This window comes from Pundamilia nyererei, unplaced genomic scaffold (genome assembly GCF_000239375.1).
Source record: "Pundamilia nyererei isolate P.nyererei 1_Seehausen unplaced genomic scaffold, PunNye1.0 scaffold00138, whole genome shotgun sequence".
In the NCBI taxonomy this organism is placed as follows: Eukaryota; Metazoa; Chordata; class Actinopteri; order Cichliformes; family Cichlidae; genus Pundamilia; species Pundamilia nyererei.
In genome coordinates, this window is record NW_005187539.1 from 259,451 (window position 1) to 280,920 (window position 21,470).

The window sequence follows — 21,470 nt, forward strand, 5'->3', positions numbered from 1 at the left end:
TCCATTTAGGTTACCCAAATCTGTCTGACCACACGACAAATGTTATTTGTCAAGCTCTGAGGATGGCCTGTTTTAATAATTATTAGGTTCTTGTCTCGCTCATTGCCTGCCTGCCTTGCAACCAGGGCTGACTTTTTTGTGTTTGGGAGCTCAGATAAAAGCAGGAGTCACTGAGGAACAGACCTACATAGAAACCAGAGTAAATTCACTTATTGGGCCCCAACATCATATGAATTGATGATCTGAGAACGTTTATGTCTCAACGGTCAAATAAAAACATTGAGCAACATTTGAATAAGGGTGGGTGTTTTTTTTAATGAGAGCTTCACGTATGTAATACGAAAGATACATCAAGCTTGCCTCCTTGAAGCCTTAGAAAAATGAGAGACAAGGAAATCAAGCAGTCCACCTGCTTGTAGGCAATTTTAAATCCCCAGTTAACCACATGCATGTCTTTGGACTGTGGGAGGAAGCCAGAGTACCCACAGAGACACAGGGAGAACATGCAAACTCCACACAGACAGGCCCCAGGCAGGATTCAAACCTCGAACCCCGTTGCTGTGAACCGTGACTTTGTCAGTACTCTGTGTTCTGTGCTGCTGTCCTCACCTCCAGCTTTCCACATACTGGAAACCACAATCTTCTTAAAGTGGTCCTGACTGAAGTAAAGGTTGTGAATGATTTATTTGACTGGACAAGGAATCCTTTCTTTAACCTGGTGAAGGCCTTGGTGAGGGGAAAAACATTTTTGGACATTCATTCACGCATCCACTGATTTATTTTCTTAACAGTGTATCTATCTCAGGGTTCTGGGGGGTTGTTGTCTGGACAGGTTGCCAATATATAACCTAGGAAACAAGCACAAAGACATAACCTGCAAGATAGGTGTGTGCTGATGTGTGTTCATGTATATCCATATTCCTTAAAATCAGTACATGGAAAAAAAAAAGGCTAGGAAATGCTGATGAGCCCATTGTTTCCTAGTGTTTATGTCCTAAAGCATAATTAAATAGTCACGCTGTGGAGGTCACTCTTATTTTCCACTTCTGGAGCTCTTTTCTCTCCGTTTTTCACAGACAACACAGTGATTCTGTGTTGCCTACTTTTAAGTAAACAGAAGATTGTTTTTCGACCCTGATCTCGTATACAGAATACAGCTTTCACAATTCTAAAGAACAAACCTGATGTTTTATCGTGTTATTACTTCACTACTTTTCCCAGGTTTATGAGGCATACTGAAAATGATTTTTAACTGATAATGTGTCAGTTGGATGCAGAAAATTAAGCATCACCACTGGACTCTATCCAAAAATATGCTGTTCCTAAATCAAGTGCATTTTCATTCTTTAAATCTGTGAGTGGCACTGATTGGGATTTTTTACTCAGCACTGGCTGTTCCAATTCCCCAATAAGTCTATTTGGGTTTGTGCTTTTGGTATTTTATAACAGAGGGTTAAGAAGGATGCTCTCTGTCTGCACTGCGTGTTGTATGGTCAGCCTGTGTCGCCCATCATCTGTCACTTTCAGAAAACAACACTCCAACATTCACACCCACTCCATGCCATGAATGTCCAGCTGTGATGATGAGTCAGGCTTTGTATTTGTGTTTTGATCTTAGCGTTTTTCTTTGTAACCCGAAGCAACACTATAAATGCATTCATTAAGAGGCTGTCTGAAAATGTGTGATATCCCAGGGTTTAAAAAATTATGGCATCTTCTTTTTCTTTCTGAGTATGAAGGACAAGGCTTTTCAGTCCACCCTGTGTAGCTACTGTTTTCTTCAAAATTCATACTGACAAACCCTGGCGTTGATGTTATTATTATGACAAGTTAACATTTCGGTCTCATGTTGGAATAAACACTGTGGTCTCTTTAGGTGCAACACAGCAGTAATAATATTTCCATAAGCAGTTCGGCAGGAGATGAGATTGAATTGCCCTCTCTCAGATTGATGTAAAGCTGCAGCTGTGCTAGCTCTAATAAATGCAGACAAAGACAACTCTACAGTTTGGACTGTTTTTTACTTGACATTGTATCATGCACGTGCACAACAAAAATAATATTGGTGAAAAGATGTGAGTGAACTGGTAGATTTTTTTTTTTTTTTTAAATATCACGTCAGTGAATAAAAATAATATTCCCATCATAGCAGAAGAAGACAAAAACAGGAAATCTGGAACATCTACTTATTGCTTTTACTTTTTTTTTTTTGCAAGTTATTGCAAATCCACCAAAACCCCAGCGTATGAATTAAAACTCAGCTTAATGTTCCTTGTGCTCATGATGACAATTAATTAAGGCTTTAATGGCAAAACAAGTTTTAAAAAACTATCAGTAACGCAGCCTCTGAGCTATCAGTGACATTTTAATTCACTGCTCTGGCAACATGAATTGTCACCACTTTAATAGTGTTTTCATCATTATTGTGTTATTAGTTGTATCGGCATTATTTTGTGGAAAAGAGAAATAATTTCCTCTCCGGAGACCTTGCTTAATAATCTCAAGCCTGTTCTTTTTTCCCCCTTCCATATTTTTCTGTAATTTGAATAACAAGCAGCGATAATGCCTGAAGAAATACTATTACGTGGCTTCAGGAAAAAGGAAAGCAATTATAATTTACCAAAATGAAGACCCAAATGCAGACTACTTAACAAAAAGTGAGCTTTAATACAAAGCCTACTGAACTTATAGAAAGTCAGAGAGAACAAACTCCAGAAGGCTGATAAAAAAACAAATGAAATATAATTGGAAATAGTGAGGTGGAAAACAGAATGGCGACTAAAAGCGGAGCACAGAATCTTGAATTCTTTTAGCTAATTATATACACTTAATATTTGTCATTTAAACCCAGATTAGTTTGCTTTATCATATTTATTTTGGTTTCTGACTAGTTGTTACCTGACTCAGATATTTTTTAACATTTTAACAACATTGTATTATTTACTGACATACATCATTCTACTTCTTAAAGCTACGTGCTATATTTTTGTTGTGTTTATTTTTTTAAAATGCTGTAACAAAAGAATTTCCCAAGTCAGTGATAAGTGAAGTATATCTTACTCTATTTGAAGACTTTCAGTCTAGATTTAAAGCTCATCATAGAACAAAAACAACACTAATAATGAAATAATGATCTTCTTGTGGTCACTGACAGTGGGCTCATCTCTCTGCTTGTCCTCATAGACCTTAATGCAGCATTCGATAGTGCTATTCACAACATTTTCCTACAGAGACTAAATGACGCAGTATTAAAGGAAACACGTTGCACTATTTTGAGTCATATCCATCTGACTAGTTCAAGGGACTCCCCCTTGAATACAGATGTTATTCTTGGAGTTCCACACGGTTCCGTGTTGGGACCAATATTTTTTTTTTCCTTCTCTTAGGGATGCATGAAAAAAGACAGTTTTTACATTTCCATTGCTTTGCACATGATACCCAGTTCTATTTATCAGTGACGCCAGATGACAGAGATCAGTTAGTTAAACTACTATCAGGCATGTATTAAAGAGAGAAGGATAAGCAGTACTTCAGTGCTTATGCTATTTTGTCCTAAAACCCTCAGAAAGGTGTCCAACCACATGCTTACTCCGGATGGCATTACTTTGGCATTGCACAGCAACACTATGAGGAATCTGAAAGTTATTTTTGACCAGCATATTCTTTTCGGTGGTTACATTAAACAAATAAAGATGCACTCTTTCATCTGTAAAACATTCCTAAATTTAGAAACATTCTTCTTCAGAATGATGTTGAAAAACAATTTCATGTATTTGTTACTTCTTTGGTAGATTATTATAATTCCTTCTTATCTGGCTGTTTTAAACAATCTCTGAAAACACTGCAGCAAAAGTACTAGAACTAGGGGGGCTTAGTTAGTACCAGAGGTCTTTAATATTGAAACCAGAATTTAATTTAAAATCCTTCTTCTCACATACAAAATCCTGACTCATCAGATCCATCATATCTGCAAGAACTGAGAGTATGATATTATCCCAATAGAGCATTTTATTCTTATCCCATCTGGCCTAAGGTAAAAATTAATTTCATGATAATTCTAAAGGCCAGTAATACAACAGCAGACAGAGAAGGCAATGAAGAAACCGCCTTGATAAGAAGGAGATTTTGTTACAGCAGCATAATGTTCACAGTTCAGCTGCTGATTTAACAGTCTGCCAGTGAAAATTTAAAACCTGTCAACAAGTTATGGCATTAAATAGAAAGCGCACCTTTATTTAATATTTAAGGATTCGATTTGTGCCACTCATCAGTTATGCTGATTGTTTTTGTAAGCAAAGTGCTAAAGGAGGTAAGAAAGAAACCATTAAAGCACCTTTTCCTAGTACTTAGCTCATTTAAGCAGTTCTTTTTAAGACTGTCATTCAGTTTAGGTCACATCACTCAGTTAAAAACCTTCCACAACAAATTCGACTTGACTGCACCCACTGACAGAAACAGGCAGAGAAAAAGGACATCAGAAACACAAAGCAAGACCCACCTGTGGAACAGGTGAACACCTGTTTTCATCAAACAATAGCTGACTTACTTTGGCTTCAAGTGGTTTTATACAATGCGTCATAAAATACCTGCTTTCCCCTTCAACTTTACGTTTCAGTACTTTATCAATACTTTCAGTCGATTCCTTATTCACAAAGTTCGCCACAGCGAACCCGTTTGAGATTTTTCCCCCAAAGTCCTTTCTGACACAACACGAAAGGGATGTGTGTCTCCTCCCTGGGGTTGTGTTAATCCCTATCAGGAGTAAAGAATCTCTCAATCCAAAAAAAGCAACAAAAAAACCCCCAAAAAAACTGCCCCAGAACCCCCACCATAAACCTTGAGTTATTTATTGGTGCCGTGACTCTGATTTTTGGCTCCTGGGCTGGTGTGGAGTGATTCAAGAGAATCATTGCCTGCTGGCTCTGTTCTTCCTGGACCTGCTCTTAGTGTTCTTCATGGTGTTGGCTGCAGCACCATTGGGAGTGAAATCAAGAACTGCAGCTGCCCAGGATTTGGTGAGGAAACACATGAAGCAGCTTCTTCCGCTTAGCAAACAAATGAAGAAGCTTCAGGAGTTGTTCTAAGAGTTGGGAAGAAAAAAGGGATTTGTTTTGGATTGCTTGTTGGACATCTTGATTGGGACAACTCAACTCTTTATTAAGGCACGCTCAGCAACTGCACAGTTTTGGACAGTTTCTTCACGTATGTCATATATAATGACTGGAAATATATAATGACTCCCTCATATATATATATTAATAATCCTGGGTGTCATTGTTTTTCATTGATCTTGCTTTGCCTGATTAAGACCAGTAATAACAGCCACATTTTGTTCATCATGAGGGCCGAGGTTGACATGAGTTGGTGTCTAAGGAAAAAGTCATTATTTTAGTCTTAAAAAACGGCTTCATAGTTACAAGCTACAATAGTGAAACACAATTTACTGATGTATTAGAATAATTTATTAACATAAACCTATTTTTTATTACAAAAATAAAAGTTTAACTTCAGTAGTTAAAGTTACTGATGACCTGTACATGTAGTACAGTAAATAATACATAAGAATGTCATACAGATATTTTACTTTGGATTAAACATTTATTCACAAATCAGTTTAATCCTTAAAAATTTATGACCCTACCCTACAGCAACAGGAACCATCGAGTTGGATTTAACTTTATTGAGGGAAATCTAATAATAACTCAACAGCAACCAGGTGTTGGCTGCAGGCTGGTACCAGATGAAAATGTGTTTTAAGAATGTGTTTATTTTCATTTGGATTTGACGTAAGTCGCAACACATTTGAGTCACACTATGAATCAGACTTGGGAGCGGCTTCTTGCTGTGAGACATGCCCTTGCTCCCCATCAGACTGAGGCCCGCACACTGGCTGTTATGGGTTAAAACAACGACTGGTGCTTCTTTGTTGTGACTTGGAGTCATTTACTGGGGTCTTAACTCATCCACAGGAATGTGAATGGGTGGGTTTCTGGTTGCATGCACTGTGTAAGAGACTCAGCTCTTTTCAAAATAAGAACTTAAAATCCCCTAAAACAACATCACTACAAACTTTCTGAGTTCCATAGCGTGCACCGTCATGATACTACTGGCTAGAAAGGTTTGTATACACACTGTGCAAATCATAAAGATTGATGGCAGGCTAAAAATGGTGTATAAACTTAATACTACACATAAAAGTGGTAGATGGTTCCATCTCCATTAAAAAAGAAATCTACATATGAAAAAAACACAATGAATAGATTTACTCTCCATTGCATCAGTTTTGGGCTTTGGAGATAATTTTATTTGAATATTACATTAATCATTAATGTTGGATTGTGAACTTTCCCCTGAACTTAAAGTTTCATCTGCTCTGAATCACCAAAAACAGCTTTTCTGTTTATGGAAGAAATGGGTCATAGTCTTATTTAAATGATATTAAATTAATTGAATTGTGAAGTCAAAACCAACTAATCTTCTTCAGCGAGACAGTGGCCAGTATAAGGATTCTGGTTATTTTCCTTTGAATTTCCTGACTTCTGTACAAATGTTTAATTGAATCAGCTGAACTTTTTAAATGTCCCATACATGACTGAAAAACTGCAGTAGCTGAAATAACAGTTACTTCACAAGATTTATTTAAAATTTCTTTAAATGCATAGACATACAGATAATCAAAGTAGAATTAATATAACACAAAAAGGGAATGAAAAGAACATTTATAGTATCTTTGAGATGTAGGTTATGGTTTTGTCTGTTTTCCTCACAAAGGGAATTTTAAAACTGTTCTAAAGTTTCTAAAATATTATCAACTGGTTTCTTATTTAGGCTACAAATCTAGTAGCCGCAGAGAGCATTAACATTTATCTTAAATCACATTTCTGGTCACCTGGACCGACATTTTAGACTGCACTAACAAATAAAGGAGATAATTGGGCCTTTAGAGTTTAGACGCACCATTTAAAGTTAAATGGGAATTTTACAGTGGAGTAAAAATGAAACTGGAAATGAAACTAATTTGAGGTCTGAGAATAAACCAAAACTAAGTAAAATTAAGATCTTTTATACAAATACAATGCGATGGCTTTTCAGTTAGCTATTGAATTAGCTATTCAAGCTGCCCATAATAGGGTCAACAAGGGATTTAATAAGAAGAGTACTTTCTAAATATACATATTTAGAAAAGAAAAACGTGTGTAATGTGTAAACACAGGTTAAAGTAGTTGTACTGTGATGTGTCTTTGTGTTTTGACCCTTTACTGCTGTGGTTTTTCCATTATTATGGTTGCACACCTTTCACAGAAAAGTTCTCGTCATAACTTTTCCCATCGTGACTCTGAACCTTATTCAGGCTCTATGTAGACAAAACAATCAGGCAACATGCCAGCCTAATGTCACAGCAAAACAAAGCTTAGAGTTTCCATTTTATTTTGCCAGCACTTTTATTGAGGTTTACTTATGATGCACAAGGGGGCTGAATTGTTCACGGCTGTTGATGGATACACTGGAATTTAAACTGTGACCTTTCGGTTTCCAGCAGCCTCTCTAAATCCTAAAGAAACCCTGCAACGCTGGTTTGTTTGATGTGTTTTCACCTCTCGCAGAGCACCTGAAAGGGAAACAAATGATTTCCATTCTAGTTTTAATCATGCATGTGCCAGACTCGGAGTTCAGGCAATTCTTCCACTTCATTGCTTTAATGAAAGATGAATTATTTCTGTGGTTGCATTAAACACCCATCCATATCAGCTGTGTCTCATGACAAACGGTAACTTATGTCTTTGATACCTGGAGGGTGATGAATGCGGGCTAAAATGAATGGTTTCTTGCCAGAACAAGATGCACACGCTCTTTGAAAAAGTGAGGCTTCATCCAAAAGTGGTTCCTAGGATGAAGGGGGAATGTTCGAAGCACTCCAGCAATTTCCTTTGCCAACAAAATTACTGAACTATGAGTTCTTGGCAACTTTATGCACCTAGTGTAATGACACCTCTTTACTTGTCTCATCCTATTAACTTGTCACATACTCTAGTGCACTTTCTCATGTTATTCGCCAAAGTTCACAGTCTGCACACTATATTGCGGACCATTTTAGGTAATATACTGAATGCCCAAAAGGCATGTTACAAGAACTTTGTTATGTGATCCCGAGTTCTTGTTTTCCTTTCATTTAAAAATAATCCAAACCGCTGCACACTAATTACTGAAAAGGACAGAAAGAAACAATATGCTAATCCAGAGATACTACCTGGAAAGGGCTTTCTATCCCAGCAGTCTTTGGTAAATATCCCCACCGCGGTGCATAAATAAAACTGCTTACCGGTGTCTTCTGGGGATGCATGCTTGGCGTATTTATTTATTCCAATTGGATCCGTCCTAAAACCTTCATTCCTGCCACAGGCAAAGTGCGCAGAGGTAAACAAGGGCAGCTCAAAGTCTTTGCATATGTCCCCCTTCTGTGCGACTTGATGAATCTGTTGTGAAGGTGAATCTTGGTGGCGTTACGTGCTCAGACTTTAAAACAAATGGCCACTGCATAAATTAAACTTCATGGGTCACAAAAATTTCTTAATCACTGACATCAAGTTATTATTGTTGTAAAATATATAGTGTAGATATGTAGATGCATGGATTTAGATATAAATAGCTGATCTAAACGCCCAGGTTTCCTCCCCATTGTGACTCTAGTGAAAATGGATGTCCCGAGGACGATCATATCAGGCACACAGGTGTGGGTGAGCACAGAAGCCCCACCCACCTGCTGTTCAAACCTTCTGTTTGTAAGTCCAGCAAATCAAATGAAAGATGGCTCCAAGGGAGAGAAGAGGAACTAAAACATCTTGTTTCAGTCCTGTCTTCCTCCCCTCACCCCCAGCCACTCATGGCAGATGGCTGCCCTTCCCTGAGCTTGTTTCTTCCTGCTAATCTGACGTTTTTCTTTCCCTCTGTCACCAAGTGTTTGCTCACAGGGGCTTGTTTGATTGGTGGGGATTTCTCTGTATTGTTGTAAGGTCTTTACATTGCTATATAAAGCACTTTGAGGTGACCACTGTTGGGATTTAGTGCTTTATAAACAAATTGAACTGAAATGAAATTGAATTCAGAGAGAGGGTGAATTAAAGGGCTGCAGCAAGGCTCCGTTTAGGATAAATAAAAATTGTTTTGATCTGTGACTCATGCAAAGTTGTTCTAGTAGATTCCACAAATACAAATCTGGAGCTGGAAATAATCATAACAGGTCCCATTTGGAGAAAGTAGCCTCATATTTAGACTTAATGATCATTTCATGCAAACTTTTATGGCTATAGCTGAAGTAGCCAGAAAAATTCAACTTTAGCACCTATCCAGGAGGTGCAACAGCAACTATTTTGTTGATATAATGAGCTGATTTAGCAAAATTCCTCTTATAGGTAAAATATTTGACATCCAGGCCTTATAAACTAGTCATTGGCTGTGGAACAACAAATTAATATTTGATCCAAAAATGCTCCCTTTACTAGTACATGTGGAGGAAAGGTAGTAGCTATTCAGTCAGTCATAAACCACATAAATAACTTTGAACGCCAGTGGTACCTCGGTGTATTAAACATTTAGCTTTAATACTTATTTTCTAAAATTGGCTGAAACAAAGTCAACACTTTTTGCTGGACTGCAAGGGATATTGAGCCTGCTAATTATGTTTAGTCTGCTTCATTGACCCTGACTGTGTTCTTTTAGTTTTCATATTTTAATTCATCCAGACTTTGTAGCCACTTTCCCACAGCCTGTTATTTGTTCTTCTCACAGAGCCAGGCCCTGGCCCACTACAAGGGCACCAAACATGCCAAGAAGCTAAAAGCCCTGGACGCCCCGAAGAGTAAGCTCAAAGGCTCAGTGGTCACCAAGGAAACCGCCAACCAGGAGATGGCCAAGGGCATCAACACCTCACAGGTCCCCAACAACACTGAGAGGAAAGGTTTGTATTTTCCTGCCTATTCCTAACGCAAGACCTTTGTTGCTGTTCTTTATGTAGATGGAGCCCTTCTGTTGGGAATCATCATTAAACCTCCAAGCCTTCCTATTTGGCATTTTTGATTTGCTGCACTCAACTTGTAATCACTTTAGGACCTGGATAGACTCACTGTTGATTATATCAGCCCTGTGTTGGCTGGGTTGGCAATGGGAGGGATGAGGTAGGGCCTAAGTGTGCTTTTTGTGTTATCTAGTGCTGACAGGCAACAACACTTTGTGACAAAACATGTAATGCCCGCTCATTTGCATGAGATGATTCCATTGGTGCAACGTGCTGGGCAACTGGAAATCATTACATGGTAATCTGGCAAAAAAAAAGAAAACATCAAGCTCAGGCACTTTGTTACGTGCACACCAGTATTCCTGCTGTTTACCTTGCAATATATTAACCAAAGCTGAAATGACTTGCACCATAACTTTCCACTGCTGTAATATCCTCTCTGATACATTACAAACAGATGTGAGATGTTTGGGCACTTCTAATGGATGAATCTAGACTATAATTTCTGGATTACACCTCACTTCCTGGTACAAAGCACCCTGTTGCTTTTTTTGCATCTTCTTCTTCTGGCTTTCTACTTTGCATCTGCCCTTATTCCATTTTTAATTTTAATTTTCTGGTTCACATTATTGTGTGCTGACTCTGTGTATCTTAATATTCATCATGTTGCAGCCAGGTGGCTTTTTAAATCCAGTCATCTTGGCCAGGTGTTTAGAGTCTGGGTCTCTGTGGTATTCGTCTGCTTAAAACATGTTTAAAGGTAAACACAAACTAACTGCAACTTTCAGCGCCTGACAGGAACCAGATGTACAATATATTAAATGGTTTTATCTTCTGTGTCCCATATTGGCCCTGTGGAGGATAATGTATTTGGCACCTGAAAGCACTGCCGAGGAGCCCTGCCCTCTCTGTCTTCTGAAGCGTAATATTCCTTAAGCTGCCTATTATTATGTCATAAAATTGGCCCAATGAAAGTCTTCCCCTTCAACTGTAACAATAGAAGTTTTTTAGAGTAATTAGAAACACATTGAGCTATTCTGCTCTGGGATTAATTTCAACCTTAAACCATGTCTTCTTCCAACGTTCCAAAGTATTTAAATTAGGAGCACATTTCTGGAGTGCATTTTGCATTGTGACCTATACATATGTAGAACCTTATACAGCCCTGACGCCTGAAGTTTAAAGCACCCATGTGACATGTTTTGTGGTTTTCCCAAACAGAGTTAGCCTCATCACTGCCTCACACATCTGCATTCTAACTTGCAGTTACCCTCAAAAAAGAAGCTTCCTCACTGCCCATCATTTTTAGTTACTTGACAGAGTCTGTGGGTTCTCATGGTATTCTAAGGAGCTTGGAGGGACAGTGACTGAACTTCTATTTATACCAGGTTTTTATGCCTGGGATTCTCCACCATTTGGTTGTAGAACTGAAGCTTCTCAGATGAGAGATGAAGAGTCCAGTTCAGCTTTTTTCCAAGAGCCTTAGATGATTTGACAGAGCGATTTCCTCAACTTTACGTCTCAGCCACAACCCAACACTAATTTGAATCCCTTTCCCACACGTCAGAGGTGAGTTAAAGTTGTAATTTTTAGGGCCAACCACAAATTGTGGAACCTTTTAGCTTTTTTGTTATTATTCGTTGATGTTACATGTTAAAAACAAGAAGAAGAACATTTGATTTAAATTTTGCTTCTCAACCAGGTCATATGAAATTTGTTGATACTTTTTTAAACAACATAAACACAAAGAAATACAGATTTGAAGGCCACAATAAGTAATTTCAGAAATAGTATTGAATGAAATCTCTGTAAAATCTATAATGTAAGGATGAATGCAGGATTCTCTTCTTTATCTGGGTCTGATTTGAGTTCAAACTGGAATAAACTCGAGGATTTTGACAGCCACGTGCTCTACAACCACATTTGTAGACCTTGTAGAAGCTAACTAACACCTAATTTTGTTGGTGCACTCATGGAGAGCAGAGGGAGATCAAAAGGGCACAACAGCTAAAACTGAGCATTTCAGGAAAAGATTACAAATTTAAAAAAAGAAAAAAAAAAGAGGTGCAGCAATGTTTTTCCTCACATTGAAACATGCACATATTATAGTAGACTCACAAAAAATGAACCTGTTATTAAGCCACATACGGGCATTTTAAAGAATACTTGAGGTGAAACGTTATATAGCAATGTTTGAAAACTGTGTCAATTCTCAGGGGGAATATCCTGTGAATCTGTTTAGGGTTTGGCCCCATGATAGTCTGCGTAAGCTCCAACCCCCTCGTGGCTTTTGAATTGGATAGGTGGTTAAGAAAATGGATGAGTGGAATATCCAGGGTCCTCAAATAAGCCGGATAACAATTTTCTTCTGTATCCCCTAAAACAGTATCATAAAAGAGCATTAACAAACAGGCAGTTTAATCTTATATATTTCACATGGTGCACATCATGTGTTAGTCTTTAAGTTATATTAAGAGCTTCACACCTGGCTGCAGTCTGTCTCGTACCCCGCAGAGTTACTTAGCTACTATACAAATGTCAAACCATTAACAGAAGCAATTTGCACTCGAGCTTCCCTGAAGCCAACCCACACTGCAGTCTATCGACATTTACCGTAAGAGAGGGGATGTGATGTGATGTAATGCTAAGTCGAGCTATGACTTTGGAGGTCACACATCTGAAGGGACAGTAGTTATTAAATCTTAAATGCATTTCAGAAATTATGGCTAAATTTAGAATACTTATATTATGCGCTAAGTAAATTTACTTTGAGCTAAAAATCTAAGTTTCTCGTGTATTTATGTCACAAAAGCGTCGACGCACTCTGACCAACATAGGAAACATGTTATATCTAATATTCCTAAATATTTAATGCACTGAATGTGTTTTTCCCCTCGGCTGCTGCTGAGAATTACATTTTAATTAAATAGTTATTCACTGTTTACTCTTTTCATGTGAACTGTGGGAAGTTCATATTTAGTGGGAGCTTTGAGCATTCAGGACTCAGCAATTAAGCAACTGGATTTGTAAGAAATCAGGTTTTACAGAAGAGTTTTTGTGATTAATAATAATAATGGATTACCACTATTCATTCACTCTCATATTCACACACTGGTGGAGGCAGCTACAGTTGTAGCCACAGCTGCCCTGGGGCAGACTGACAGAAGCGAGGCTGCCATATCGCGCCATCGGCCCCTCTGGCCAACACCAGTAGGCGGTAGGGTAAAGTGTCTTGCCCAAGGACACAACGACCAGGACAGAGAGCCCGGGGATCGATCCGGTTACTGATGCGCTTCCCAACCCCCTGAGCCACGGTCAGGGGGTTACCCTGAAGTTACTTAAGAATACACAATAGCAGATATATATGTTTGAAAATAACGTTTACAAAGTTAAGTTGTGAAGCATCTCCCGTCATCTTTTGCTTCCATCGAATTTTTAAATGTCATCTTGAACGAATCCCACATTAGATAATGAATTCATCAACATGTAATTTTGACAAACATTTCAACTTAATTGCTTGTCATTTTTGTCCCCACTTTTATTTCATAACACAATTTTTCCTCTTGAGCATTTCTGTCAGTCATTCAGGACAAACATGGCAGCGGCGGTTATGCGAGTTATCTGAGTAAAGCAGCAGACAGAAGCACTAAAGCCCCGTTGATGAAATGTCACAATGAAACGTGTCTTCTGAAATGTAATGGCCACTGAGGAAGAATTAAACTGTAAAATAATCAATCTGGAATTTTAAAATAGACACAGCTGGAATCAACATGAAACAATAAATGTTGGACTGAAATAAGACGAGGTTGTCTTTAAACACTGATTAGTTATGTTGTTCTTTTAATTCGACAATAAGATTTAATAGACTGTATCAGTAGACCACTTGTGATTATGGAGCCGTCTTTGGCTCGTGTGATTGTGGAAAAGTTATTATTTATTTATTTTTTGTATTATACACTAGCATCCAAAAGTTTAGACATGCTAATCTGTGCAGTGAGTCCAATCTCTTGACGTTATTTATCATCTCTGTACATGACTCCTCATGTTTATCCAGCTGTAAAAACGTGTAACCTAAATTTTACCAATTGTTTTCATATTTTGTCAATTAAAATGTCCATAGCTACCCACGTTCTATTAGTTTTGATATACCTCAACACTGGTGGATCACATGGATGTATACAAATAAATGGCTGGTCCTGAGTCCCTCTAGCTGTGGATTCCTAATCCACAAAAAGAAAATCCAGGGAGGAAAAACAGAGACTTTAACAGTGTGTTTGGACAGAGTTGTGTGCTAATGCTGCTGACTTACTCTCACGCTTGAACCACAATGAGAAATTAGCAAACAACAGAAAAAAGTAATGTGGTGAGATGTTTCCAGAACAAGCAGAATATTGTTTTTACAGACCTAAAGGTCGATTGCGATGTGCAGCTGAGGAAAACAGAAGAGCTTTGCCCTCAACATTAGTAGTTCAGTAGTAAATATCGCATTGCAGAGTAGTCTCATGTGGTTAATGATCTTAATTATTTACACCTATTAGTGATGTTGATAGGCTAATTCATACTTAATAGGCTGTATCACCTTCATTATAAGGCCCAAATAAATTTTGTGGCTCCGACATTTTTTTGGTCAAATTGGCTCCAAAAAACAAACAAAAAAGACTTTTTTTATTGTAAAGTTGCTTTTTGAAGTAAGAGCAGTTTGATCATTTGTAATATTTATCACGTATGCTTGTTGAAGACCACCTTAGCCACATTAGCCCGTTTCCTTGCTGTGCGTTTGTGTCCATCATTGTCTAACATCATCAAAGTCAGTGTGTTTTTTTTTCTGTGAAGTAGAAAATGATCCTGTAGAAAGTCATTTAGAAGTGGCACATCTGTGATTCATTCTTTCTTGAAAATGAAAAGATGACTTCTAATTTACCTCCTCAATCCCAGTGCAGAGCCCTGCTACACAGCATATCAAACCAATATAACTCAATCTGACTGAAATATTTCCAAAGATACAGTAACTATGAAAGTCAGCTATGCAGTGACGGTGATTGAATATTTTTCTATAAAATCATACAGCCTTTAGTGGAAAAAGCTGATAGATGTGAAGACATTCAGACCTTAAAGGAACAGTTCCTCCTGAAAAGCCATCTGGATTGCTTTGATGTCAGTTTTGCAGATATCTCTGTAATGGTCACCTTCTCTTGAATAAGATTAAACTAAATATCATTTATGTTGCTGTGCTAAAAGTTGCAACAGTAATAAAACCAAACAAAAAGAAAAAAACTAATTTGAAAAGCTGATACAGTTAAGCCACAAAGTTTGCAGATTTCTGAGGTCTTAATCTCTGCAATGAGCCGTTTTCCCCCACCGACCCCAGAGTGAGAACTGCAGTACTATGCAAAAGAAAGTGTGCATGAACAGTCTCATGTTCCCGACACTGAGACACGATGAAAGCATCGATGATGGCTCGCTGACGTGAGTTGTCCTACTAATGTTCGCCAGCTGTACACTTTTTTTGCGCTAGCTGAAAAGAAGTGTGCAGCTGGTAGTCATCAGAAAGTTCTTCAAACTTAAATATGTTGTGCTTTGAACATCACAAGGCAAACATCCTTCAGTTGCATTATATTTAAGGGAAGAAAGGGATCTCTAAAAACTGGCCAACCGACACTGAAACAATTTAAAGCGCGAAATAGCGCTGCACGCCAGAGGGAAAAGCACGTTTTCTTGAGATAAAAAAATAAAAAATAAAAGGCCAAACAACAAAGGTAGGGCTCAGACATTGACCTCCTCCCACTGCACCTGAACTGAGACACTCATCTGTAATGGATTCTACACAGCTCTGACATTAAACTTACACTGAAGCCTGGGGAAAATTGTAAACACATTATACACAGACAGAGACCTCTGGGACCTTAAACAACAAGCTGTCATAACCACACAGACAAATGGCTATTAATCATTTCAATGCCCTTAAAAAAAGAGAGGGGAGAAAAAAAACAACAACTATATTTCTATACAGCATCTCACGATCATATCTACAGCTTGTGGGGGTGGTGGTTTGTCACAAGTGGCATGGGGTAATGAATATTAATGTACTCAGATGTCAAAAGAATTAATTGTCGAGGCGGGTAAATGCTGCATTATCTGTAAGGCTGAAGTATTTGATGGTATATCAGGGTCACAAAGCTGGCGCTAATGAAATGCCGAGATCGCAGAAGAGTAATGGCCGTGGTGAGAGTCGGTGGAAAAAGGGAGGCAGAGCTCGGTGCACGTTTGCAGAGTGGGCTTTCAATTAGATTGTTTTGCTCTGTTAACTACAAGTGGAAAAATATATGATTTCCATTATAATTTCAGTACAACAGATCCATGGTGGAAACAATGTAATCTGATTGCTCATTTGTGTTTGGTAGAAATACATCTGATTGCAAGTGTTCTGTAATGAGAGCTCTGCAGTTGGGTGAATATTTGATTAATGCCGAGAGTTTTTTACTGTTTTGTTTTGTTTGCGAATACAATATGAAACTTTTGAAGCTGGTTAAACTTGTCGACTTATACACCGGGTTATTTTTTACAGCACCTGTTCTTCATGTTCCTGCCTGTCGACCACAAACTTTAGATAGGAGGAAAATGAGGAGTCAGAGCTGAAAATCTTCACCCTGCAAGAATTTTCCAAAAAAAGGTCCATTTTCAGTTTTCTCCCTCCTTGATATTTCTCTCCTCTGCCCCCATTTCTCGGGATTCCTCTGACCCAGAAATTGATCTCACTGCTCATCTCAAAGGATATCTCAAATCCAAAAATGCATCTCAAGGAGAGAGGAGGCGTGCTGAAGGAGCTATGAGCGTGGATGCATAAAAGACATCACGCACAGCTGGAATATACAAATAATAGTGGGAGGAGGACTCCACGAACAACCTCTGCATTTGTATTCCTAAGCTGTTTTTGCCATTAACATCATTTACTGCAAAAATCACACTTTCCTCCCTTCACCTTTGGTGCGCGTGTGGGTGGGTGTTAAAACAAAAATCTGTGATATCCGTCACATTCTGCCATGTTGTGGATTTAATTAAAAATAAGCTGCAGTAGGCTTAACAATACAACAGGTAATGCAGCTGTGGTCCACATCACATTCAATTGACACTGATTTAAACTGACGACACTGCAATAAACTCCTCTGCTTCTCAGGTGGGCGGGACCAAAAGTGTCAGTGTTTCTGATTGGCCAACATGGTAAGGGACTTCATCCCTGCCTGCTGGTTTTGCTTGAAGTTAACACAAGTTTCAGTTGTGTCATGTGCATTAAGATTTTAGCAGTAAGTAAAAGTAACTAACCCTTTCTAAATACAGATGAGGACAAAATAATTAGCCTCCCTATGAAATTTAAAAAAAAATTTTTTGTTGTTTTTTTACAGAGCAAGTGATTTTTAACACAACATTTCTAAAAACACTAGTCTTCTTTAAAAACATAAATTATATCTGTGTGCACACAATGACAGAATTAGAAAAGAAAAACAAAACGCAACATAATCAGTATTATTAACTTTTTTACTGATCGACACAACAAACCACAGCTGTGATTTAATTGTATATAAACTTCAGGAAGGGTTTGAGCTGTCACTTGAAATAAATCAGTTTAAAAACAGGAAAAAAATGTTAATGCTTACAAAGCAGGAGACACAAAGTTATCACAGCGTTTCCAGTTGTTAAGAAGTAAGACGTATCGTCAATAAATTCAAAGAGAGCCACGCTGTACAGAACAAACCTGGCAGAGGAAGGATGTGAAAAATTTCAAAGATTCTGGAAAGAAAACTAGTGAGAGATGTGTCTAAAGACCCCAGAACAACTGCCAAGACACTAGTGAATGACAGAGCCAAGGCAGGGATTGTCATCTTAAAAAAAAGGAGAATAAGTAGAACCCTGGACCAAGGAAAACTGCACATTTGCAGAAGAGACACCTTCAAGCTATACTAAAGTTTGCTAAGAACAACCTGGAGAAAGGTTATGCAAAATGCATAATGATTATGCATAATGTAAGCCGGTCTTTGGGTGGACAAAACAAGAGCTCTTTGGCCACAGAGACACTGCCAATGTTTGGAGAAAGAAGGGAGAGAAATACAGCCCAGAGAACACTTTCGCCTCAGGGAAGCACGGTGGGGGGAATATTACCCTGCAGGGAGGCTTCAGTGCCTCTGTAACACGGTAATCTCATGACGGTGGACAAAATCCTAAAGGAAGAAGGAAGTAAATATTCTGAAAGAAAACCTCAAGCAGTCAGTGACCCAAACTGGCTTTGGGTTGTTGTTCTGGTGTCCAACACAACAGCGACCCAAAACATTGTTGACTGACCTGCACAAAGTCCTGACTTTAATCCTTATGAAAGTCTTTGAGTTGAACCGAGGACAAAGAACCATGATATGAAACCATCCAATGTGGAGGAGCTCAGAGATTTGCCAAAGAAGAATGGGCCAGGATTGTTCCGGAGACGTGTGTGAGACGACTGCAGGCTGTTATCCAGCAAAGAAAATAATTCTGTCATCAATCTGTACGCACTAAACCCTGAGAGCATCGGGTTCCTTCATCCTTCAGCATGTAAGAAAATATTCTTTTTAAACACAGTGCAATAATTCAACTGCTAATTTCTAATTAGGTCAGGTTAACCAATGTTTAGATCTTTCTAAAAACTCTAAATATTACACTGAATTACTGTGAAATTGCAAAAGCATGTTTGTATATTTAGTGATTATAATTCATTGGTTTAGCTAAATGTATTTGCAGTTTAGGGATAACATTTTCCAGGCTTTTTGAAAGCCTCTCTAATAACCAGAGCAAGCAAACACCACTTAAAAAAATACATTTCAAAGAACATCAGCCTATCGTTTACGGGTCTGCTTCAAAGTGTGTACTTACATTTATAGCATCTAAATTCTTTACATCATAATGTTACTGTACCTGCGTGCTCTATGAGAAGAATGTGCAACTGGACACTGTAAGATAGCAGATTAGCCAGATGACTCAGCTGCTGCCTGTCAAGTGTGTTTGTGCGCGTCTTTACACCAGCACCAGAGAGAGCAGTGGTAAAGCGAGAAAGGCAACGTGGGAGAGAGAGAGAGAAATGCCCATAGCACAGCCCGCCATCTCTCAGTTCCAGTCCAGTGCCTGAGGAAATGTACCCTGATATTAGCTATTAAAGAGCAGATTGTCAGGGGAGCCATGCCAGCACTGACAGCAGCTGTACAATGGGGCAGGCTGCAGGGAGGCAGGAGGCTAGCTCCACCGCCCTTCCACCCCACCCTGCTCTAGCCTTTGCGTATCCATGTACACGCGCAAGCTCGAAAAAAGCCTCTAACAGACGTCAGAGGCAGCAGCATACCTGATGAGCGTGTGACCAGATTGGCTCCATACCTGCGCAGCGCTGCAAACGTTCTCATTTGTGAGGTTTCTGCACGCCAACGTGTAACCACAGGAACATTCCAATAGAAATTAGATACGGATCATTTGCTTTAGAATGAAACTGGAAAGAGATGAATTCAAATCAATAACGCCTGCTGTGTTTAAGTGTCTGAGATAATCCAGCTTTTTTCCCCTTCGACAAAAACAACAAAAAAAAAAGATGACTGCAAGCACTGACGCACACTTATTTGCAAATGCAAATTTGTCATCTTATCAGTCTTCTGTGCTGGAAATATTCAGCCTTGCTCACTTACTCACTTTGAATACTGACAAGAGGGGAGGAAAAAAATCATGGATGTCAAATGAAATTTGACAGAACTCAAGGGCCATGAGGGATTTATGTCCTTTAAATTGTGACAGCATATAATAAGGCCCAATCATTTTAATTAAAGAGCTTAATCCAGCTTCATTGAGGAAGGTAATCAGATCTCTGGGGAGTCTTGTGACTGCCCGAAAGCTTAAACAGGGCGGAAAGTTTTCCGAGCCACGTTTCTCCTCTATCGCCACAGGAAATGTCAGGGGAGTCGGGAGAGGTTGGGGTACAAACAGAGGAAAGAAAAGAGGCTGTGTCCTGTCTCGAAGGGTCACGGCTTCTTTCCCCATCTGCCTTTCGCTCAATTCTCTTTATCATTGTTGCCTTCACCACTCTCAGCCTCTCAGATTCTCCCTCTTTAATTGTGTCCTTTACTCGATTGCTCCCTTTTAATGTTATCTCTTTCCTCTCACCTTCACACGCCCCTCTATCTACCCCCGTCTGTCATTCGTCCTCCTTCTTTCACACACTTTGTCTCCCATTGTTTTGGTCTCACAGGTTGCTTACTTTTCTCATTTCACTTTGTATTTCACTTATTTTTCTCTCGCTCCAACTCAATCTTTCTGTGTCTTCAGCCCTTTTGTTTCTTCTCCCCTTCTTTTACCTGGCCCTCAATATTTATCTCTCTCTTTCTCTCCCACATACCCTGCCCGGCTCGCCCTTACCAACTTTAGATAGATCACAGTCATTACCTCCATTAATGAGATGGGATTGAGTTCTTAACTGGGCCTTGCACAGCCAGTTAGGTCACACTGACTGGGGATATGGATTACAAGAGGCTTCCCGGAGAGCAGGGCGTCCTAGGCCAGCCAAAGTACACTTTAATCACCTGGTCCTCGAACAGCAAATGGCTCTTTAATGACACCGTGGTAGATGAGTTCACCCCAACACAAGGGCAAATACATGCATCACTTAACATGGGATGGGCTCACCAACCAGCTTCTATAGGAAGCAGATGAAGAAGAACCTCACAGATTTCCTTTGCATTTTTATCAAACGTTAATGGTTAAATATATCCACGAGCTATAATTCACACAGCTAAGTAAAATTTAATGTATTGATGGATTTGATTAAGTAGGCTTAGCATAAAGACTGAAGCAGGTGGAAACTTCTATCATCTGTGCAAATTAAAAAATATGCCTAACAACATCTTTGAAGCTCACTAGAAATGAGCCAACCCAAAGCTTTCAATCCTAAATGAGATATTATGTTTCCCCAGGTATGGCCACTCGAGTATATTGGTGTATGTTTTAGCAGTGTTTTCATTTTCTATGGAGAAAATAACATTGTATGTGATTTATGTACTTGAAAACACATCGCTCTTATTTTGAAAGCTCAGTTGCTGCTAAGTAGATAGCACTGGCCAATAATATCTTGTGTTACTCTACCAATTGTTGTGATAGCATTAACCTGGGGCTGCACTCCAGAGCCGCTGTTCCTAAATGAAGCTTGCATGTAGTAAAGTGTAGTCTCTCTAAGTGGAGGTCCATACCAGCCAGAACCTGCACCAGGTGGAAAACCACTGACTGAGCTACACATTGCTGCAGAGCAGAACCAGGACTATAACAATTCACAATGCTGGAAGTGAAGTTCATCTGCAGGATTAAACACTCACTTGAGAAGCAAGCAATACTGACCTTTCACACAAAGCACTTGGCAAGTAAACTATTTGATTGTGAAGAGAAACACAAAGAAAATACATCTGTG

At 38.9% G+C, this 21,470-nt stretch overlaps 1 protein-coding gene across 1 annotated transcript in view; it reads left to right on the forward strand.

The window, feature by feature from the left end:
* The window catches only part of znf385d (zinc finger protein 385D), a 95,923-nt gene that overhangs the window by 49,059 nt on the left and 25,394 nt on the right, over positions 1-21,470 (forward strand). Inside the window, exon 4 of the mRNA XM_005744016.1 lies at positions 9,787-9,955. Coding sequence (XP_005744073.1) covers positions 9,787-9,955 — 169 coding nt within the window. The remainder of the gene's footprint in view (positions 1-9,786; positions 9,956-21,470) is intronic.